Here is a 25000-nt window from a genome sequence, read left to right as displayed (position 1 = left end):
TGCACTAATTTTATTGAAAATATAATTATATGGTTATCTAGCATATAGCATTTAATCTATATGCTATATGGTAGCATATATGGTATGTTTGATTTGCTGGAAACTAATTGATCCACTGTATTGTTCACATACAGTTATTTATACATTATTGCAGCCTCATTTTTTTGTGAGGGAAGAGTAAGATCTTTTTTATTCAACACTCTTGTGTAGTTATATGTAACATAGTAACAGTGTACCCGTGTTAGTTCAGAAAACCTAAACCAAAAACAGCAAGAGAGATGTAGCAAATGTAGCAGAGACAGATGTTCTACAAATTTTAAACCTATTTCTGTTAAATTCTTTCAGTGAGATGAGAACCTTTGTGCTCTTGTAGCAAATTTTCACGTGGGCCTTATTATAACAAGAGTTTTGCTTTTCTGATGCAAGTAAAGCAGTGTTCTAACAGGTTGAGCTCCTTTCCTCCCAACTTCATTTCATTTTTCTTTCCTAAACTCTGGTCTTCTGAGCTGACAAACCAACCCATTAACCCAATGAACCAGACAGGATGTCTGCTTGTTTTTAAACTTTGAAAAATCGTTTATTTTCAGAAGCCCAACGTTAGTGAAAAACATACCCACCAGCTTAGGCTATGGAGCAGCTCTTAATGCAAGCTTGCAGGTAAAAAATATGAAATAATTATTTTTTGTACACACTGTCTATCTTCTTATGTGTGACGTATTTTATTTCTGCTTATACATTGGTATAGAATTACCCGGTATGTTTATGTGGACCTGATGGTCATTCTGTATAACTGGGTTTATCAGCCAAGTAAGTTGTGTTACCTAGCACTGCAAGTAGTAGTTCTTATTCGTGCTACTTTTGATGTGAAGAAGCAAGAAGGACACCCTGTGGTAAAATCTGGAACATTCAGTTTTGCTGCAAATGTTAGATTGATAGAAGCTTTTGCAAATGCATGTGGATATGCATTAATATTTATCCAAGCTGTCATAAATGATTTCACATCATAGTGTTGGGGAACATGGTGCTCATGGCAAAAACTTTAAAGTTTAATTATAATATATAATTTTTATGCAGAAGAGGCAAATGTCAGGACTTTTTTATTTTGATTTAAGTTCTGGTCATTTTTTAAAGTATAGCAGCTGCCTGCATTATAAAGGAGCCATACATTGTGTGGAAGGGCAAAGGGGTTAAGTGTAATTCAAAGTCAAAAAATGATGTAAAACTAGAAAGTGCCATGAATATCAGAACATAATTAATAATGGAAAATCATGAAACCTAAGCAAAAGAAAGAGTAAACCAGAAGTAGAAATGCTGTTATTTACAGAATGTGAAAATAATTGGAAATGCACAAAATCCTTCTGACCACTTACACAAATACTCAAAATGAGCTGTTCTGTGTGTGTATATTCCTAAATGTTCATATATGTAAGAGTGCTATGTGTATGTATGGGCTAATAATTTGGTTTTATTTTTCCTTTTGGTAGGCTGCGCTGGCAGAGAGCAGTTTACCATTGCTGAGTAACCCGGGACTGATAAATAACGCATCCAGTGGCTTACTGCAGGCAGTGCATGAAGATCTCAATGGTTCGCTGGATCACATTGACAGTAATGGAAACAGCAGTCCAGGCTGCTCTCCTCAGCCTCACATGTAAGTGCAGTCAGCTCTCTTTCAGGAAAAAATGCCTAAGACACAGTATTATTCAAAAGAGCTTTGAAAGGTGGTAAGTGAAACATCTGGAGCTACATATTTGAAACTAAACATTTATATTAAAACATTTAAATAGATGAGTCTTCATTTACTTTGTAGTGATTGCTTTAAGCTTTTTTTTTTTTTTTTTTTTAAACCTCATCAATTTGCTTGCAAGCTCTGAACGTAATGGGAGGCTGATCTGTGTGGTCATTTTCAGAGCCTGGTTTGTAAGGTATAGACAGAATGTTCACACTGGAATTAGTTGTAATTTTAACTATGACTCTCCAAACCATTTATGAACTGTAGTAGAGATATTGCCCGTTTATACAAACCATAAAATGTAAAGTTTAACTGTTGCCCACAGTTTACATAGAAGCCAGTAAAGTGTAACTTTTTGCCTGTCATATAAATCAGTGTAATTACGTATTCAAGTTTAATTACTGGTGCGTCTGTATTGGCAAGGTTTATATGTTATATTTTATGCAAGACTACGATTCCTATTAATATTTAGCAGCTAACTATATCATTAATTACTCTAAATTCTTTCCCCTACCATCTTTTTAATGGAGCTGAGAGAGTGGAAGTATTAAAAATTGATGTATTGTGGATTTCAGAAATGTGTCTGAAGCTTTAGAAATGCCTGGCCTTAATCAGTGGTGTCAAACATGGCAGTTTCTTGTTTACTAAATAGTAAAACATGTATCTTGGAGGTATTGTTTCCCAGGTTATTTATATAATAATTAGCAGTGTGATATGTAAGTAGACATTGTTTTAAGTCTACTGTAAGATGATTTTTTAAGTGTATCTAAGATGATGTCTTTTTTTTAGTGTTTTAAAAAGCTGATCTCATTTGCCTTTTTTAATTCCATTTTCTCTTTCCCATTCTAAATGTTCATTTTAATTGCTAGAGTGGGATATTTAACAGTAAGAGTAATTGAGACCAGACTGCCTTTTTTACTTATGCTCTGATGTGTTAAGAATCCATTTTGATCTGACCTTTTTTAGAAAAAATATTTTACTGATTTTTTTCTTCTTTTGTTTGGCATGTTAATATATCTGTGATCACATAGAAATGTTTATTGTCATGCATTTAATTGTTTTATTGCACATTTATTCTACTTGCCTTTGAAAATAATACACTGTGAACATTCATATATTTTATCAGGTTCCAAACCATTACTTTTTCAAAATGGAAAAATTTGTCTTTTGGAAGTGTCTTTAGATGTATTAAATAATACAAAAGAAGTAATAAAACTTGAAGTAGAAAGAACATGAATATATGCTCTTGAGAGTAACACTACTCTAAAACAAGTAAAGTGAGCAATCAGACAAAAGTTTTTATATCCCATGCTTGATGCTATCAACCATGCAGTGGGTAGCTTGAGGCCTTTTACTTTTAGCAGTTCTCCTGAGTATGCTAATGCTCTCTTCCTGTATAAAATGCCAAGACAATAAAACTTTAAAGAGCAAACAAGAGTTAGATCATGTGTGTTAAAAACAGCTACTTTACAGAAAAGAATGACACTTGCTATTAAAGTTGTTTTGTAAGTGTTAGGCAGATCTGTTTACATATCCTATGTTCCGTCTGCCATTCTGCTGGATAAACTGTGATATCTGTGCATATGATTATGTAGATATGGCTACATTTATAGCTGTGTTTATAGCTAAAATAGTGCATATTGAAGTAATTCTTGCCTATAACAAAGCCAAATACCCTAAGTTACCCCCTAACTCAAGATTGAACCTTCCTCTCTCATTTTTATGATGTCATTTGTCAAAATAGGCATTTTCAGGACTTGCTATGTTGATTCCTTTGAAACTTGTGAGGACATGTTGCTCAGTTCTTTATAGACTGAAGCAGCAATATGTAAATGCCTGAGACACAACTGGAGAAAGAATCTATGCACATTCATCCCATGCAGCAAACTTGGTGCAAGAAGTCTGGGCTTCTGTGAGACCGAGAGCCATCAGACTCTCGGTCTCAAAGATGCCAAAGGAGCCAAAAGATGCATCTAGATGCCCACTCACTTGTGATGTGATATTTTCTCCGTTTCTTTGGGGGGAAAAAAGGGAATGAATGGAATCTGCAAGGAAAGACCAGGGTAGGGAGAAGCTTGCATGAGAGGCAGAGGAGCAAGGAAGAAGAGACCTCTTCCTTGCCTCCATGACCACATTGGTCAGGGATCCTCATTTTTGTTACATAAGAAAATGAGAAAATAGTATAGGTAAAGCAAAACAGAAGTAAAACAAGTGAGGGATATGGCAAACAACGAAGACACAATTTAAATTTTGCATTGCCCACACATAACATAATCTCTTTTTTCTTTTTTTTTAACTGAAAAATAATTAATAAACTAGTCAAAAAAAAAAAAGATATTTTACTGGCACAAGCACCTACTTACTTTTAGTCTCCTGAGAAGGTTCACCCAGGAAGTGTGGGTTTTTGTCCCTTAGAGAAGGGTTCTTGAGGTCTGATAATTACTACACTCACCTATAAATTTGGAGGCTCTGTTAATCTCCAAGCAGATTAAACCTCCATCTCCTGATTCCCAGGAGGTGGCAGAAGCCACAACAGGAGGTGTATGCTGAGCAATGTTGCCTGCCATCTTGTAGGTGACACATGCAGGAACAATGGAGCAAGGTATTAGAGAAGGAGGCAAGAAGTTGTGTGCAATTTAGAGATCAAGGCATTCAATTGGGAAGGTGCATTGGATTCTAGACAAGCTTCTAGAGAGAGTCATTTGTTTGGTATTTCAGCAGCAAATGCAAAACGAGTCCCAGTGACAAAGTCAAGCATCTTAGTTGGGTATTTGGTTGTTAAAATTGTACTGACTGTCATTTTATCAGATATGATAAAACCACATGATAGCATAACTGTCTTATTTTGGGATGATCATATTAATGTTTTAGCATATTTTGTGTGTATGTGCAGAAGTCAATGTATCTGTGGTTGAGCATTGGGACATTATTAGAGACATTGATTTCTGTTACTATAGTGCCTGTGCTACTGGGTGTCAGAAAGTGGGGAAATTGTTTCAGTTCTTGGATATGAACCTAGTACTTCACATCTGGTTTTGAAGAGACACAGTAGTAAGAGTAGTTAGAGTCATTAATTTACCCATCTGTGACGAGGTATCTTAACACAGGCAGGCAAAACGACCTGCTTAGAAAATAGTCTCTGTTCATTGACTAGAGAAAGACAGCAGGTCTATAACTTCAAGTAACTGTATCACACTTCAACGCTTGTTAAGTGCAGTGAGTCCATCCAGTGTATTCAGGGCACTTTAAGACCTCCAAAATTTTGGCCTCAGGTAATGAAATATAATCTGCTCCATTTTTTATGCTTTTGAATACTTAAAAATACCACAGTAAGTTGTAGGTGTTTAACCATGGCCTAGTAGCTGGGATAACGCTTATATTAATAATTGCATAAAGCATCTGAAATTTTATTCTGTGTGCCTCCCAGTTTCCTTTCTCCATCTGACAAAAGGTGGCAATTCCATAGTCCAGGATGCAGCATATGAGTGGTGGAATCTTAAGTCCTAGATTTTCTTTCTGTATTTCAGCAGTATTAAATCCAAGTTCTGTCTTTGACTGGCCTTTAAAACTGATTCCTGATGTGTAGGCTCTGAGTGCTTCCTTGACATAAATCTTCACTGAGAAAATGTGTTACTTATTGTGGGCATATGCATTCTGTTCAAAATTTAAATTTCTTCTAAGATCAGTTGTCGAGAATCAATATCAGGCAATTGTATTTTAAGTCAATGCTTAAGACTGTTTCTTCTTTCATTATTTCAACATGGACTGCTTCTCTGAACTTATTGTGAGTTAGAGCTGATAAGCAACAGGTTTCAAAGCAACAAACAGAACTGAAGATGTTTAATGCACAAAGATTCATTATTTATGTAAAACTACGTGCTGTTAATCTTGCATAACAATTGTACATGGATGTAACTGTAAGTTCCACAGTACACGTCTTTGGAGTATAAATGCAGATTTCTGAACTAAAGAAAACAAATCCAAACAAGTACAGTTAAAGGTGGGTTGTGGGAAAAAAAGTTTTAGTATTCCTGTAGAAACAACAGCACTGAATGAGGCATGGGGTGATGCTTAGGAACAATAATGACAGTTCATGCATTACTGAAAACACAACTTCTTTTTAACCTGTATGTAATAGCCAGCATACTGCTGAAGAGCTTTGGTGGGATTTGAAGGTCAGTTCTTTCAGAAGTAATAAATTTATATTTTTAAATGAAGATCAGGATCATAGTGAAATCAACTTTGTGCTATTACTTTTCCTGTCTCTATTATACATCCAAGAGTTCTCACTCTTGGGGATGGCAAATAAGGGATGAAAATCAAGTTCAGCTATTTTTCTGGTGTTTGTCTCTGCATTTGTATTAGACTGATTACACTTCAGTGATTATTGCAACTGGCACAGACCTGGGTGTTTTATCACCAGAATATTTAGCACATCACTAGCTCCTATGGTCATGGCAAATGCATCATGCAAAATGGCACTTTGCTTCATTGTATGATCCTGGTTGGGGGGGAGGTACAATTTTAATCTGCAAAACTCTTCATAGCAGTTGAGGAAACTGAAAGAAATTGGTCATGAGAAAACAAGGAAAATGGCAGACTGAGAAAATGTAGTCTTACCATAGGAAACAATGGGGTGATTATACCATTCCATTAAAACTCACTGCAGTTCATTAAATAAGGAATGGAAGGAGTAAGAAAATGTGATAGGGTAAACAGATATCCCTCTGGTGAGATTTTGAGAAAGGGACTTGTCATCATGGACGTCTCCCTGCTCACTCTGTGAGAATACAGACTGACAATGCAATTAAACTCCTTCCAACCGATTTACCGAAATAATCTAGTTCCTAACAGCAGATCCAGAATCCTGGAGTTAACGCCATTCTGATTTTTAGAATTTTAGTTGTTGACAGCTATTTTAGAAAAGTGAAAACAAGAAATTAGATTTTAGAGTTGCTTCTCAAAAAGTGAGTTCATACATCATCTATACGAGTCTTTATGTTCTGCTATTGTAGTGGTAGTACCTTAGACGGGAATTGTTTGAAGCCAAATGTCAAGACACACATATATTCCATGAACTTTAAAGCTGTTTCTAGAAAATGTTATGGTAGGTTGTTATGAGAAAGGATAACTTTTGTCCAAATGAGCAAGAGTAATAGTCAATCTTAAAAAAAAAGAAATAAAAAGGAAAAAAAATCTTATGCAGTGTCGTCCTTCTTCTTCGATTTTGTGTGGAAAAAGTGAATTCCAAGTATCTGTGGTTTCAGTCACCTTTTCTTTTTATTCTCCTGTTGTTCCCAACCCTTCTCCTTTACCTTTTCTCACTCTTGCCCTGACTGGATCATTTCTCTCTGCAGTTCTATCTGCATAATCATCAAACTTGTTATTTTTTTTCAAACTTTTTTATCTTTAAATTTTATTCCCAGAGGCAAATATGATTATTCTGCTCTAAGATCATTTACTTTTGAGGTGCTTCAGTTTGAAAGCATTCCATTGTCAGGTCGTTCCCATATCTGATTATTCTAGTCCCCCACTGTTAAGCTTTCACACCACTTACAGTAGGTTACCTATCATTCCAGTTTTAATCCCTTTCATTCCCTTGTTTCTTTAACTTCATAATGTTATAATGTTCCAATCCCCTGTCTTTCCTTCTTCCTTTTTTTTTTTTTTTTTTTTTTTTTTTGTTATCGTTTCATTGTCCCATTTCATGATCTCTTTGCATTTACCTTGGAGGCTTGTTCTGTTCTAGGGGACTGCTATGATCCAAGTCTCTTGTTCATTGTATAAGACTTGACATAGTGTATAAGAAAATAAACTCGCGAAACACATCAATTAACAGGGATGTAACAAGCATTATTAAATAGGTGAGAAGCATGTAATTGAGCAGATGAATGTGGTAGCAATTGCAGTATTTCTGGGTATCCTTGTTCATCAAAAACGTTTCACCTAATCACATGATATTTTAATGCCTGTATAATTTAATTTCACACATTTTTATTCATAAATCTAACATAAGGATGATAATGGACATAGAGACTTTGTGACAACAATTGACTTTTATTTTTATATGAAAAGAGGAACAGCTACGAAATGGGACCTTAAAGGTTATACCTTTTGTCTGAGCATATTCCCATTGAAAGAAGTTCTATTGTGAGAATATGCAGTGAAATAATTTTGGCTTTTGGAAAAATAAGCAATGGTGTTTTGATTAATAATATTTTTCACCATTCTCATTGAAACAACTTTTCACTTGAATGTTTTCCTAAATATTTATATTCTCCTTTTTAAATTTTTATTTTACATTACTTTACTTTTTAGTTCATTTGTCCTCTATTTTTGCTTCTGTTCATCAATTTACTTATTTTCCAACGCTGATGGTCCAGTTCTTTATCATTTCATCTCTAACTTCTTAAATGTTATATGTCTTACTTTTGATCAGAAGTTGCTATTTCTTTTTTACATTATTCCAGCCCCAGTTGTTGCACTTCTAGAGTACATTTCCAATGCTCTTAACAAAAAGATCACTCCAGAGATACAGTGCCTTCAGCTGAAAAGAGTCAGATCCCCATAGCATGGCTTATAGAAGTTGCTAGGCTCCTGTGGGACTTCACAGAATCTTTTTGGAAGCTGTCTTGCTGAAAATTTGTCATACTGCTATCAGGAATTCTCAGTCTATGGACAAGGTACTTCTACTTTTCACATAAAAGGTCTGTATAAGAAAAGGCAGCATCCTAAGTGTTGTTGCAGATGTTAAAAATTTGTTTGACATTGCACAACTAAATTTCTCTGCAAACTCCCAAAATTGGTTCATAAGAAAATCTTGTCTTTGCACAATGCAAAAGCCGAAATGACAGTGCTGTTAAAGTGTATTTCTAAAACTGCACAGACAGTAACAAATTTTATCCACTATTGATGGTTGCATTTTTTTAATAACTGTGATATTATAAGCCAAAATTTTTGAAAGTGGACTCTCTAAATACAATTTCCTAAATACATGTGCCCAAAATGTGTCTTTAAACTTATCTTTCACATGAAGAGTCAAATAAAAACATACAATTATAGCCAATTGATAACACTTATACCAGTATTTTAAATTATGATCCATAAATCCAAGCATTCCTTGAAAAATGTAGGACATTAGGCTGAGAAAGTATTATTTGACTATTGCTTAATCTTTAGTGTTAATAGAAAACTAGAGACTTTACACATTTTAAAAGACTAAAAATTCCCATTCAGGGTTGGTTTTTTGTAAGACTTTATAGAAAGACTTCATCACGTGTGAAACCCATGGTTAGGTCATGGTAAAGTTACTAAATCTCAAGATGGCTAAAACATGATTATACCTGGTAAAGTCCATTTGCAAAGGCAAACTTCCCAATCTTCTGGTGAAGTGCAGTTGTGTCTAAAAAAAGCCTTTGATTTACATCAGTGCTGGGAATGCACATGTGTGATACAACCCTGATGTAATTTCTCTTAGGGTTCAAACTGCAAGTATTCTGGTGGTTTTCTCCAAATGAGCAGCAACATTGAAAGTGTACCTTAAATGAGCTGAATGTATCCAGTGGTCTCCCTCCTATACCAAGTTTTTACCAAGTTCATTGTTCCACTGTTGCCATTGCTAAGGATTTAAGGATGTTGCAGGATCTTTGTATGATTGTGACCACTCCACTGATGCTTTTTGAAGACTTTATTAAGCTTCTGATTGAGATGGGTAAGGGGATATGTTTATTTGATGCTGTGCTATGCTATAATAGTAGTAGTCTGGGTAATTAGGGACTTCCCCCAAAACTGATTTTTATTTCTCTTCATGTTTTTCTTCCTTCTCTTCATTCCTTGCAAATTTGGCATTATCAGACATCATAGCTGAAAAAAATGACCTCAGAGGTTTTATCTCCTCTTGCTCTATGAACACAGGAGATAAGAGTCATGTTGTGGGCAACCATTTATTACAATTCCTCTCCTAAAACTCTCATAGTCCCTCTCAAATTTGAAAGACGTTGTGAAACTTCATTGTTTTGATGATTATAAGCCATATTCCAATTTCCAGGCTAAATATATTCCAATTTAGTTTCACTGATATGGGTTTTAGTTTACAGAGTCTTTTTTACTCTTCCTCAAATTTCACCAATGTATTCTAGAGAGCACAGTGTGAACCTTGACTCTTTATTTTGTAGACCAAACAGACTGTTTCTGATAGGTCAGACTGTCCATTTTCCTCATGTGTCTACAAGCCATTCCATAAAAAGACTCAGTTTGGATTTAGTTATGGTGGGTAGGTATTAACAGGTTTTGTGAAGAATTCCAGATGTGCTTGTATGTAATGTGTTTCGTCTTTGTCTCTGTTCCTGTGGGGGAAAAGTGTGTTTCAGCTATATTCAGCTAAACTGTTATGGTTTCTTTTAATATACACTATTATGGATGGATTGGGGGCCCTGTTCTGGGAAGTGCTGTACAAAGGCAAAACAAAAAGGGTTGTCAAATCCCTACCCCAAACTCTTACAGTCTCTAGGTAGTAATTGAATTGCTTGGGTTTTGAGAAGGACCTTCAGATGCAGTTTGAATAGAAGGTGTATATTACTTACAGTTCTGTCCCCCTGTAGAGCAGCATCCCTTCATTTAGAGAAAGGTTTGACACAAAGCCAGTTGCCACTGACTGTGCTATAGGTACATAAAGCCCAGAGGCAAACCATGCCTGGTGGCATGCCATGAGATGAGCACCCATCAAATAGTTTTCTGTAACTATCATGCCCTTTGATTCATAACATTATGACAGAAATAATAATGTGTTTGTATCTATCTGGAGCTACTGGAAGTACAATTTAAACCACATATATATTTATTTTGTAGCAAGATACAAATAGATGTGTTAATGGCAATTGTATTGGACTGTATATATTTCGTTTGCCAGGAATACCCTGCCCTATGAAGCTGAAATCTGTGTTAAGCACAGGTCAAAGTACATGGCTAAGAGGCAGGATATGTTAATCTAGGCTCTGTGATATCTCAGATATTTCCTAATCAGCTCAGTCTGCAGGCAGACTGTATTTGTGTTTTCTTGCAGAGATGATACAGATATAGCATATTCATCTGACATGTTACTCTTGACATCTAAATGGTAAATCTGCAATAGTATAGAAATGGGAAGCATGATATTCATATGCTAATATGAATATTCATATGTTAATAGTTTGGTGAAATGTTCTGAAAAAAGTTAGAATGACTGGATGCAGTCTTTCTTAATACTAGAGGCTGGTGACGAATATGTGCTGACAAAGGTAGGTGGCTGTTGAGAGCATGCTTAACAGGAATGTTACAAGCTCTGTCTTCCACAGAGTTCTTCTGCTTGGTCTTTTCTGAAGACTGGGGAAAGACTAAAAACACTCGTTTTATTGAGAAGAGAGGAACTAGGTGGTAAATGATGACAGCCTTTAGAACGCAGTTCAGACAAGATGGGAAAGAACTTGTCTGTGGAGAATGGGACAAGAAATAATTGACTGATACCAAATTGGGTATGAGTGTAGATCAACTAGAGGGGTGTAGGGCTCTCCAGAGAGACTTGGAACGGCTGGACAAATGGACAGAATCAAATGGGATGAACTTCAATAAGTCCAAGTGCCGAGTATTGCACTTCGGCCACAATAACCCCCTGTACCGATACAAGCTGGGGATGGAGTGGCTGGATAGTGCCCAGGTGGAAAGGGACCTGGGGGTGCTGGTTGACAGTCGATTGAATATGAGCCAGCAATGTGCCCAGGTAGCCAAGAGGGCCAATGCCATCCTGGCCAGTATCAGAAATGGAGTGGCCAGCAGGAGCAGAGAGGTCATTCTTCCCCTGTACTCGGCACTGGTGAGGCCTCACTTGGAGTATTGCATCCAGTTCTGGGCCCCTCACTTTAGGAGGGACATCGAGTTACTTCAGTGTGTCCAGAGGAGAGCAACGAAACTAATAAGGGGCTTGGAACACAAGCCATACGAAGAGCGACTGAGGGAGCTGGGGTTGTTCAGCCTGGAGAAAAGGAGACTCAGGGGCGACCTCATCGCTCTCTACAACTTCCTGAAGGGTGGCTGTAGTGAGCTGGGGGTCGGCCTCTTTCTCCAGGCGACAACGGATAGAACAAGAGGACACAGTCTCAAGTTGCGTCAAGCTAGATGTAAGTTAGAAGTAAGAAGGAAATACTTTACAGAAAGAGTGGTCAGAAACTGGAATCATTTACCCAGTGAGGTGGTAGAGGCATCATCCCTTGAAGAATTTAAAAAAAGACTGGATGTGGCACTTGCTGCCATGATCTAGCTGAACAGTTAGAACATCGGCTGGACTAGATGATCTTATAGGTCTCTTCCAGTCTTGAAAATTCTGTGATTCTGTGATTCTGTGTGACTGGTATTTTGGCAAGAACAGTTAGGATGGACACCAGAAAAAAAACACCTTTCAGAATTTAGGATAATAAAGTGCTGATAATGTGTACCAGCACAGAAAGTCTTTAGAACCACTGATACTGGAAGCTTCTAAGAATAAATTCAAGTAGTCAAAAGTGATTTAACTATAAATGATCCTACTTTGGGGTAGGGAAAGTAAATTAAGAGACTTTATGATCTCTTGAAGTTCCTTCTAACCCTGTTTCCTTTTATCCGTATCATAAATCTTGAAAAAGTAGGGACTTTTTCATGTATGCCACATTTTACAAAGGTAGCTGAATTGTCCATATCCATTTATTTTGTAATTTGGAACAGCTATCATTGCAAATTCTTTTAAGTGCTCTTATTTTTATGATCAAATTGAAAGTTGGCCTCGCAGAGCCAACATAGTGAGCATAAAATTCAGTTAATATGAGAAATGTCAGCAAGGGTAGTGCAGAAAGTCCTTAACAGGCCAGTTTGACCCAATTGTCTGTGTTGAGTGTGGTGTCTGGTTCTACTTGTTAAATACTATCATCAACAAAAAAAGCCACAGCTGAAGAGCTGGCCTTTCTCCAGGCTTGTTCTAGTAGACTAAGCTAGGCCAGCGGTCTTGGGAATCCAGAGAGGTCCCAGCTGACTGGAAGCTGGTGAATGTCACCCCAATTTCCAAGAAAGGCAAGAAAGAGGACCCTGGAAACTGCAGGCCTGTAGGTCTCAATTCAGTGTCTGGCAAAATCATGGAAGACCTTATTCTGGAAAGTATTGAGGAAAAAAAAAGAGAAAAAGAGAAGGACGACTCAATCACTGGTCAGAGCCAGTACAGCTTCATGAGTGGGAAGGTCAAGTTGTCAAACCTGATTTCCTTCTATGGCAAGATAATTTGATCTAGGAAAGCCAGTAGATGTGATCTTTTTGGTCTTCTGTAAAGTTTTTAATACTGTCTCTGACAGGATCCTTCTGCGCAAAATGTCCAGCACTCAGCTGGATAAACACTTTATGTGATGGGTGAGCAACTGGCTCATGAGTCAGGCACAAAGGGCTACAGTGAATGGGGTGACATCAGACTGGTGACCTGTCACTAATGGGGTTCATCAGGGCTCCATCCTTGCCCCTGTGCCCTTCAAAATCCTTATGAATGACATGGATTCAGGACTGGAAGGGATACCGAGTTTGCCAATGACGCTTAACTTGGAGGAGCTGTAAACTCCCTTGAGGGAGTTGTTCCATATTATTTATCTGATCAGCTCTATGTTTCCCAAGAGTATTATTGAGGTAAAAGTTTTCAACAGAAATAGAAAAATTTATATGGCATGTATTTATATTAAAATGTACAAATCCTATATATAGCACAGTTCAATTTCTCCCTCAGCTTTTCCAGGATCATTGAATAGCTTTCCAGATTTTGCATAGAGAATATTTGTTGGTTCTAACCCACAAATAAGACTGAGATACTTAATTGCTGCTGCTAAGTTTCTGTGTAACTGGTACAATTTTTAAAACATTCCAACCATTAGGCACTACAGAGCAGGCCAGATCCACAACCTCTTGTCTTGAACTTTGTTTTCTGGGCTTGCTACTTTTTATGGTTCTTCAATAACCTCAAAAATATTCACACTGAAATCTCTAGTACTTTGTCACTTTGCTTTGAAATTTTGCCTTAAAAACTTCTGTGCTCTTTCTCCCTAATACTTTTCTTTGTTTAGCATGTTAACTTTAGACGTTTGAACTAGATGCAGTTGACGGGTTGAAAGACTTTAGAGGCCTGTGCCCTAAGCTAATTTCTAGTCAAGTTTTTACTTTCTTGTGGTTCTATCACAGGGAAAATACATTTATTTAGACACCAAAGGGAGCAAGCAAATGTCAAGGATGGGAATTTTAGTAAGAGTTGCTAGAATCAGAAATCTATGTTAATGTTATCTTCTTAGTCAGAACTTGATTCTTAAAAAATTTGATCCTGTAAGAAAGGCTAATTGTAGGTGAGCTTTAAGCTTCATTTGATATTTAAAGAAAGTTTATTCTTAATATGCCATTTTTTCAGAAAGATGTCTTTATCTATGTTCAGAATTTAATATATTAGTGCAAATGGGGTATTCATATTTATAGTCTTTGCCTTTTCTTTCCAAGTCTAAAAATAATACTAATTTTAAAAGAGAACCCCAAACAATAGACAAAACACTAAGACCTGCTCAATTTAATTATAAGTTTCATAAGATAAAAAAATCCTCTGTATGTTTTCACTGCCCATTTTTAATCAATGAAATAATTTACTTTGTTAAAGGAAAATGACATTGTCAAATTAAATCAGTCAATTTATACTCTAAAAGTTTTTCTATACAATGCTAATTTTTTTAAAGTAAGTTAAAAAAAGAACAGAACATGTTTGATTGTTGAGAATTTTTTAAAATTATTTTCAACATTTTTTTTCCATTCAGACTCCTTACTATAAAGTCAAAATTCTTCAAAAACTTGTTTTGCATATTTTCCTTTTAATTTTGGTATGCCACCAATGGCCATTTTCAGACTTTCCTTCAAAAAGAAACTCATTGGTTTAACTGTTCCTCATTTGAAGAGAGCCAGTTGATAATTGTATGCGCTTGGGCTGGCCCAAATGGATAGGGCAGGGAGCACCAAGCACCAACTCCAGCCTCTTCAGGATCAAATGTGTTTGTATAAGTCATCCCTGACTTGGTAAGTGCATATGCTATAGAAAGGAAAAACAAGAGGTTTGCTCCTAGTGTCCATGAATTAATGGCTAGCTGGCTTCTGCAGTGTGAAGGTCAATATGTGTTAAAACATTTTTCCTTTAGATTAATGATAGATGGCATCTTGGAATTACTGAATACTTAATATTTTAAATAGGATTTAAATATGTAATAATTTTGAAAATCAGAGCTCATTAACTGTGTAACATACTGAGGATTTTAGAAACTTCTCTTTTGCAGTTGCATTATGCCCTTTTATTTTTATAATAAATTAGTAGTGTGATAGCTGTAAGGATAAAATTATTATAAATCTGCCATAATAAATTAAATAAATATTAAACCTTTAAGTTTAAGACAAAGGTGAATGTGTCCTTTTTCCCATGTTTCCATATTTTTAGTACCTCACTATTACTCATATCTCCAAGCCTCTCCTCTTATGTTGGCTTCAGACGCAGCTAAATTAAATTGATTCAAAGTTTCCTCCCACAGGTATGTTTCCCGTGCCACAGGTCACTTCTGTTCTTTCCTGGATTCTTCTGTATGGTTTTTGGGATGAGTGAGTAATAGCTGGAGGGTAGTCAGGTACATGGATTATAGAAGTTGAAGTGAGGGCCTACTTACAAATACATAAACATTTTTTGTATAATTCTTGTCATTTTTCTCTCCTAGTTAGTCTAACATACTAACAGGATTTGATTCCGCAAGCAGAAGCACCATTGAAAGATTCATAATATATTTCCCAAATGGTTATAGTAGATGGACGTATATGAATAGTTTATTTCCTTTCTTTTGTTTGTCAGCAGTAAATTGATTTTGCCATGAATTGTCAACTTTGGGGTTTTTTCACAGTTAACTTCACAAATAACTAATCTATATATGTATATCATGTTGTTATCTCTGTTTATATCTTCAAGGCTATTCATAATTCTTTTCAAAATAGAAATCAAATGTAGGATCTTAGAGACTTGCTGCTAAACTGCCTCTTTGTTGTGATATAATCTTTTGTTCTTCATCAAATTACTTTTATTACTGACAAATCTTTGTGTCTACTTTTAGTATGAGTTGGATTTTTGGAAGTTTCTCACGGGAATTTGTGAATTTAAATATGCCCATCTGCTCCCCTTGTTTACTGCAGCATTATTCTTGGAAGGCTCATAGAGCAAGTAAAATTACTGGTCTTACATATACGTGTTATTCCACCTCATTCATCTGGTAGAAAAATGTGTGTTTCATATTTGGTTATTCCCCCTTCTCCCCAAACATTCTGTGAGATGCATTACATATTTTACTTACAGCTTCTGTGAATAAACTTCTGAAGCAAAATCATGGCCTTAATGAAGTCAAGGGGAATTTTCCCATTGACTTAAATGAGATCTGGAGTTCATCCAAGGAAACTCTTTGTCTTTATATCTTTGGCTTTCCCTCATTTCTTATTCTACTTTCAGTCACTCCGAATCATTCCTAATCTCCTTCTGATATTTCCTGTAACTTCTTACAGTCTCATTTCTCAATTTCAGTTTCTCAAAATATTTTTATATTTGTTTTGCCTTTTTTTTTCTTTTTTCTAAATAAGACAAGAAGCTCTCCCAGATCTGAAATCTTTCATTTGGTCTTTGAAACTTTTTACACTCTTACTACTCTATAACATTAGCAAAATCACCAATGTTGAAATCCAGAATAGTTTTATCCATGCAAATACAAGCAAGAAATATTTTCTCATTTATTCTCTCTGTTTATGTCAAGACTAATTGGATATGGCCTGTTAACCAATAAGTTAGTAAGTTTTTTTTAAAGACTTGAGTTTTGTTTTTCTTGCTAATATAAGTGTAATGTCTTAATATTTTCTGCTGTCTATATTCCCCTAAACCCCAAAAGCTATAGATAAAATCAACCTTTTTTTTCTTTTTTTTTTTCTTTTTACTCTTTCTTCATTAAAGAGCCCTCTTAGAACTTCCTTTCCAGACACCCTACATAGCTTGTGGCATATTCCTCTCTTTAAGATAGCACTATGTTTTCTTTTAGTTCAGATTTTCAGGTAATAATGAGTATCTTCCTGCTGCCCCATTCCCCTCTGATATTAGACATACATAGGCACTCATATACGAGTAGCTTTCCTCTGCTATTTTCATGCTAGATCGTCACATCCAGTTATTACCTGTTCTTGACTTTTACTCTAGTCTTACATTTGCAATACCTGGGTATTCTCTGATTTCTCCTGGAGTGCTGAATATTCTGGGACCCATCCTATTAACATCTTATATGATGCAGGATGGAACTCTTTCTCATTAGGTTTGCACATGGTATCAAATTAGGGGAACAGTCAATATGCATAAGGGTAAGATGGCCATTGAGAGGACCTGTATGGGCTGAAGGACTTGGCCAAGAGGAGCTTTTTGAAATGCCATGCCTTGCACCAAGGAAGGAAAATCCCCATCTGAGTCCAGTTTTGGCACCTCAAATTTAAGAATTACAGCAGTAAACTGGGGCGAGTTCAGCCAAAGTCTACACACCTGGTCAGAAGAAGAAGCAGTCGCCTTCTGGGGAGAGCCAGAGAGAGCTGAACTAGATCAGCCTGGAGAAGAGGGGGCTTTGAGGAGACCTGACTCTCAGTACCTATAGGAAGATAAGCAAGAAGATGGAAGCAGGCTCTTTATTTTGGTGGTAGAATGAGAGACAGAGGGCATAAGTTAAAATGAATATTTCCAACTGGACATAAAGAAATATGGATATATGTCCTCTTTCCTCATGAGGACAGTGAGGCAGTGGATGGGGCTGTTGACAAGCAAGTTGTATAGTCCATATCCTCTAAGGTTTTCCAAACGTGACTGGATAAAATTCCAAGCCTTCCTGTTGTGACCTTCTGTCTGTGCCTTCTTTAGGCAGCAGGTTCACCTAGAGAGCCCTTAAACTGCATTACCCAGTGATCCTAGCATGAGTGTTCTTTAAAACAACCACTGAGAGAGTGGGCAGAAGCAATGTAGCAATTTTAGCAATCAGGTGTAAGGAGAAAGATGTTCTGGATTTTGTTTTACAGATACTAGTAAAGTCATATCAGGTGCTCACAAAAGGGATGGATCTTGATGCAACAATAACTGAATTTACATCTTTTTTAAGTTATTAAAAAAAAGAAAAGTTGTACTTGCAAGACCAGTTTTATGCAGTTGGTAACTATGCGGTTTGTGATTATTATTTTTCTTTACTCCTGCTCCAAGGGACTTAGCTCCCTTTTATTCTAATGTAGTTGATGGGAGGGCATGAAGAGCACTAGCTGCTTCTACACTGACTGCTAAAATTTTATCAACAGATACTATAAAGAGGAAAGTCTAGTTTAGAGGTTGTAAAAGCAATAATTGACTTACACAAACTCATTCATTCTTGCTCCTACCTTTCTTGATGTGCCAGAGGCACTTTGTGACCATTGATCATTAATTCCATCTTATGCCATCTCCTCTAGCAATGAACTAAAGACAAACTTTAGGCCTAATTATCTTTTCCTATGAACTTTTATCTCCTGTCAGCATCCGCAGCAGTGCCTGCCAGTTAGGACTGTTTGTTGCCTCTGTTTTCTATTGCCAAGTCAATGCAACTCCCAACTCCACCATGGTAGACTTGAAATCCTTGGTGATGGATAAAATGATAAATATCAAAATAAGTATATTTCAAAGGTATATTTAGTGCTCCAGTGTTGCATTTCAGAAAATAAAAGGATGTTACTTCAATTTTTGTTTAAAAAATGTCTCTTGGAGGGCCCAGGGTGTAATTTGAAAGTGGAAGGTTGATAAAGCACATCCATAAACACCCCCACTGAGGAGCAGTGCTTCTACAGGATTAGAATTGTATTTCTGGTCTTCTTCCACCAGGATATTGGAGCTTCACTCTCTCCTTAGTGGAATGAGGTAGCACACCCTCAGCTTCCTGTGAAGGGTATGTGACAACAGGACCTTCCTCCCTTTCTTGTTTAAAGCCAGAGATTTGCATATAGGCATTATTTTATCTAGAAATAATGCCACTTCTTCATCATTTCAGTACATGTGATAAATACATGTGGGAAGTGTTCTTCAAGGAGGAATAATAATGGATTCTGTGACAGTTGTAGCATATTTAATTACTCGTCTAATACTTTCTTCCTTTCTCAATATTTGGATTAGTATCTCCCTATGTGGCTGTACATATTCACATCAATAAACAGTTCACTTCTACTTAGAAAAAATAATAAACTGTTTATAATAGCAAAAAATTGTAGAAAGACAGTAAGAATTAGATAACATGAAAATATTATTGGATTTGAGGATTTGTCCCCATTTTTCTAGCAAAGTATAAATATAAAAATTTTAAATCTGAAATAGTGGAATGGAAAAGAAAGCTTTTCTTTCAATATTGCCATGGGACATCCTGCAGATCTATAGCTATATTGGCAAGATAGATTTCCCGAGGATATAGTCATTCTCCTCTATTAGGAAAGAGACAGCAAAGAAGTTATACATAATATATTTCAACATGTTAAACTTGGAAAATGCTTAATGCAAAGAAGCCTTTAGAAAGCAAAAATGCTTCAGATAAAAATAAATATTATAAACTTTTTTACCATATGAAAATATGAAAGCATACACTAATTATTACAGTGGCCACAGAATTATGTGAGCATAGTAGCTCACCTTGTTGGCTTGGACACAAATATTTTCATATTTCTGCAGTTTGAAGAATTCTGTAGCTGTGAATCTTCTCCCAGCATTTACTGGAACCCTTTGTGTAGCTGAATAAGAATTGCACTTGTAGTGCAGGGTGCCCACTACATAAAAGAATTGAGGGCAACTCTTGGTAATAAGCAAAAACATAAATAAAAAATGCAGGTTTCTGATATTAAAAGTTACACTGGAAAAGTGGAGTTCCGTAAAAGCATTCAGTTTCTTTCTTTTCATTACTGAGGCACAGTAATTGTGAACAGTGATAGTGAGTCGATAGTAGAGTTGAAGGAATACCTGCAGACTAACCAATTGGTTTTGAAGATGTAATGTTTGTGGGCTTAAGGCTGTCTACAGAATTGTGAGGAAGAATGGATCAAATAGAACATCAGCTGGTTTGAGAAATAGTTAAAGTTGCTGGAGACCTACCTGATTATTTAGTTTATTTTTTTAACTCCTAAGAAACTCTATTTGTTTAATGGACAAACATAAACTCAAAGAAAATCAATGTAGTTTGCCACGACACATATGGCTTAGAAATTTTTCAGTCCCAAAGATTCCCCTGGGAAAATTTTCTTCATCTATGTTTTAGAAAATTCGTCGTCTTTATACACTTCTATATGAAGTCACTTGGAAAGCTGTGAGTCAATAGTATCAAAATTAAAGTCTCACACAAAATAAGCTTGGGAGGGACTTCAAGACATGATGTAATTTATTGCCCTTTGTGCCATTGAATACCAAAGTAAAAAACTCCCTAGTGTTACTAGGTGCCTAAGTCTCCATAGCAATACAAAATACTTTCAGCTGCAACCCAGCAAAAAGATTATCCTTTCATGATTTTAGACTGATTATTGCAACCCCTGAGTGGAATAAAAAGGCACCAAAAGAGCTTAAAAGAATTACATGACTTGTTGCAAATCATATTCTTGGCTACAAAGCTCACAGTAAGCACATTGACCTAGGCAGCTTCTCTCTCTCCACATCTACCACCACTTCAATACAAAGCCAAAAGCAAAGTATTTTCCCTGCCAGTCATTACATTGATTTAACTGCCTAAATCTCTCTGTCGTGATGTCCCACAGCACTTTTTCTTAAATTATTTTAGCAGAACATTAAAGATTTTAGGTGGATATGGGCAACAATATTTAGACGACCTAGATCTGAATGTGGAGTTTGTTCACTGGGAATCTTAGAGGGGTTGAATCCTGGAATTTTCCTGGCAACTTTCAGAATTAACCTCTGGACTTCTTGCTCTTTTTCTTTTTATTTTTCACATATACAAATGAGAAATGAACTAATGAACTAATTCTTTTTTTTTTCCTTCTATAGAATCGCATGAAAGATATACAGGGAAACTTAAATTGTTAAATCTCTTGTTTGGAAGAAGAAAAGGATTACTGTAGTAACACAATGCTGGTGGTTATAAAAGGCATTGTCTGCCTTCATATGTTTTCCAAAGAATAATTGAATCTTTTATTCAAAGCCTAGAATGAGTCCTATTTTACTAAAAAAATCTGAAAATTGTTGTAATTATTGATATTTCCTTGTCATTAATTCCCACTGCAGTTTTGCTTTATTTGGTATCCCTTTACGTTAAAGTTGATGTGAAGTGCATCCACTGTAGAAAATGTGCTATTCATAATTGAGAATATTGTATCAAGTATGTTTTCTTCTTGTTGACACCAGCTCAACTCAATTTAATTAAGAAATCATGTACTTGGTTATACGATCTGGTTGTTTTCTTCTCAGCAACAGCACATGTTCTGATGTTTAGAAGTTGAATGTAACACTTGTTTTGTTGCTGTTGTCTACATTTTAGCAGGGTTTTCATAACCGTTTTACTAAACACATTTTCCCTAGGTAGGATCAGTCTAATCTTCTGCAAAATTCAGAAGACAAGTTCACCTTGTATCAGATGAGTTATTGCCGACTTTGAGAATTTGGCTTCATCCCTAAATATTTGAGTTACTTTACACATTCCTTCCTAGTAGATATTTATCTCTCAGCTGCCTGGCCTGCTATCTTTCTTTTTCCTCTGGAAGCACAGAGCTCTTCTCCAAAAGCCTACAGTCTTCATAAGGCCTTTGTAAGTGTCCAGCAACTGTTACCTGTCTCCTGGCAGTAATTCCAGTTAAATGTTAGAAATGGTGATTTCTTTAAGGATACAGTATGCAGTTGTCATTTGCCAGTTAGTTGCAAGGAATGAGAGAAAAATCTTCATGTGAAGCTGTAAAGCAGGCAGAAGAATGAATGTTTGAGGCAGCCACAGAGAAAGAGGAACGTCATGTTCTGCAATCTATGAGCAAAGAAAAAGCAATGTATTGAGATGAGTAGGCAGATCTGCAAGATATTAGAATCCTTCTTTTATATTAAAAACATCTCTCACAGAGAGTATTATTTTGAAAGTGCTGGGGTACAGGAAAACTCTTCTTTATAATTGTAGATCCATCAATTGTAGAGAAGGAAATGAGGATGTTCATTTGTTTATATCTTTACCAAAAAGTTCTTTGTGTTAATTTAGCCTATTTTTTGCTGCTGCTGCTGCATTCATCTCCTTGCTTTCTGTGTGTGACCTTGCATTGTCACCCTGAGCTCAGGCAGAGGTGTATTTTGCCAGCGCTTCTTCAAAGGAGACAGGCATTTTGCTGTGGACATTTGGACATGGTGTCACATTTGTACTTGCTAAGAGATGTATCCATCATCCCTTTATTATCCCAGAGTAAGCAGGGACTTACCATACTTCTCACAGATGTGTACCTAACTCCAAGGATGAAAGGCCCAAAAAGATGGGGACTCCAGGCCTCCCCCAAAAACCTGTTTCAGTGTTTCATTGTCTATACTAATTTTTAACTCTAGCATCTCACCCGTTGCTCTTTCTATAGCCTAAGACAATCCATTTTTCAGTCTTTCATCATGTAACAGGTTTTTTTTTCCTAATTCTCTACCAGGGTTTTCTCAAGTTGTTGACATCTATGAAATTAATAACAACGTTCTTCATTCTATCTTCATTGTCATTAATAAAAAGTATTGACTAGTACTGAACACAATTGGTTCATCAAGAAATGATGCTAAACTTTCCTAAAATACAGATTTCAATTATATAGTAGATCAGAAAGTTCTGATCACAAGTCCAAAATCACTAAGCTATGGGTTTTAGAATTTGAGTAGCATATATATTAGTAAGAAGTCATGGAATACAGAAATATTTATTCAGTATTTATATTTAAATACTCAATACTTCACATGAGAATTTGTTTTTAGCACAATGTTCCCATTGTGTAACAAAATAGTAGTGAAAAAATTTGCAAATAATCACATTTAAACGTATTTCTGTCTGTAAATACACAAATCATCAAATCTTTTGCCTATGGAAAAGAAACAGAAAAGGTTTTTAGTTTTCATATGTATCTTGTATAGTTGCTTTCTTAGAACATATATAAAATCCATCTCTAACCAAAGTTCATGCCTGAACTTTGCCTTTCAACATTTGATTTTGAAAAACAAACTCTAAAGTTGAGAGAAATGTTTGTTTCATGAGCCAATGTGTTATTCCTTGTATTTACTCTTCCAGAAAGAGATGCTTGTATGGCAGTGTTTTATAAAGCTTAGAAAGCTTTCTTAAGCTTCTGGCAGAACAACCTAGGAAATTTATTTCTGTGTGGACATCTGAACTACTTGATTTTTAGTCTTGATTTGCTGTTAATCTGTAGGAGAGTATAGTTGAAAAAAAAAATTTATTCATGATTAGCCCTTTAAGATATTAATCCTTCCACAGATTAGTGATCAAATTAATCTTTGAACTGTCCTTGCAAAAATGTGGTCCTCAATACTAAAAAATTACAATACAAGAGGAGCTAATATATTAATGTGTAGTGAATTTTTAATGGCTATTTCTTGTTATCCTGTCTGTTTATACAACCCTCCAACCACTGAAGTGCAATAAGGCAACCTGGACATCACCCTGAAAGGAATTGAATGCATTTGGGGAAAAATTCTCTAGTTAGAACTTCTTAAGCATGGAAACAAAACATAGCAATGAATCATAGAATGATTTGGAATGGAAGGGACATTTAAAGACTGTGTACTACTCCACCCTCCCTGCCATGGACAGGGATATCCTTCATTGAATTGATGAAAGCCCCATCCAGCCTGATTTTCAGTGCTTTCAGCAATTTCAGGGATTGGCATCCACACTTTTCTGGGCAATCTGTTTCAGTGTCTCACCATCCTCCTGTAAAATATTAGGTATAACAGTGCACAAAATGCAATTTCTTGGGAGCAACAAAGGAAAAAGAATATTGTGATGGTAATGTTACAGCATCTGGAGAAAATTATTGTGGCACTATAGCATGATTAAAAATCACTGAAGACTTGCATCAAAAACTTTGTCACTTACAGTTCTGAAGAAAATATCTGAAATTTGAAGCTTAATGGAGCTCAGAAGTTCTCTTCAACACTTACAAATGTTTGAGAAAAGATACTAAGTGAAAAACAAATCTCATGAAAGGACTTTAAATCTCAAGGCACATAATTACTTGTATTGCCTTAAAAAGGGATGAATTGTTTTTCTCTCTCTTTCAGAAGACATTGTTCAAACGTTTTTCAGCGATAAAAGTAATTTCTAAATGACCTCACGTTCCTCTGCAACACAGCTACCACACAAATAAGAACAAATATAGTTAAATTTAGATGGAGACCGAAGCACCTTGTTGCCTGTGGGTCCTAATCGTTGTTTTCAAATTCAGCAAGTTCTGCACCACAGTAGATACTGCATGACCTCAGATCACCCTGTGGTGCTTTCAAACCTCAGGTGTCTGCTAGAAACACAGCAGAGACACATAGGAGATTAGGTTCAATTCTTTTTTAATCATTACAGCAGGGTTAACTTTGCAAGGAGAATCGGGCAGTATGTCTTGGGGTTTATTATTTTATCAATTACTGTGTAGTGGCACGTTGGATACAAACCCAGATAGTAATCCAGTAGTCCTTGGATAGTACACTCTGTATAGTGTACTAGCTGTAATGCCATGTGTTGGACCTGACTGCTAAATATTTGTTTAGTATATTCTGTGTACTCTATTCATGAAAAAGAATCTAAATGTGCAGTGAGATTAGTCATGCTGTGCCATATTTCATTTTGTAAATTAAGATCTTCATTTATTTCTTGCAACAAAAAACCCTTTGTTTTTGTATCTATTTGTAAGGTTATTTTTATTTGTTTTTAGTTTAATTAAAGCTATTCTGCTTTAATTCAAGGTAAATTGTAAGAAATGCTTAGAAAAAAACAGCACAGGAATAAAGGTGCTAATAAGGTATGGAATATAGAATAGTTATGTTTTGTCCAGAATTTATAGATAGCTGATCCATACTTTGCCTGCCTAAGTAAAAATCAAATGCTCTTAGCACATCCTGTAGATATCATATGCAGAATTTGATCCAGATAGGTTCATTCCTTTTTTTCTTTTTAACCCATACATCTGTGAATGTGT

General features: G+C 35.9%; 1 protein-coding gene across 1 annotated transcript in view; it reads left to right on the top strand.

The window, feature by feature from the left end:
• The window catches only part of FOXP2 (forkhead box P2), a 390491-nt gene that overhangs the window by 359658 nt on the left and 5833 nt on the right, over positions 1 to 25000 (top strand). Inside the window, exons 19-20 of the mRNA XM_059473417.1 lie at positions 588 to 657; positions 1485 to 1648. Of these exons, the coding sequence (XP_059329400.1) occupies positions 588 to 657; positions 1485 to 1648 (234 nt within the window). The remainder of the gene's footprint in view (positions 1 to 587; positions 658 to 1484; positions 1649 to 25000) is intronic.

This window comes from Ammospiza nelsoni, chromosome 5, assembly GCF_027579445.1.
Source record: "Ammospiza nelsoni isolate bAmmNel1 chromosome 5, bAmmNel1.pri, whole genome shotgun sequence".
NCBI lineage: Eukaryota > Metazoa > Chordata > Aves > Passeriformes > Passerellidae > Ammospiza > Ammospiza nelsoni.
Note: the sequence above shows the minus strand (reverse complement) of the source record. Positions and strands in the feature narration are given on the sequence as shown.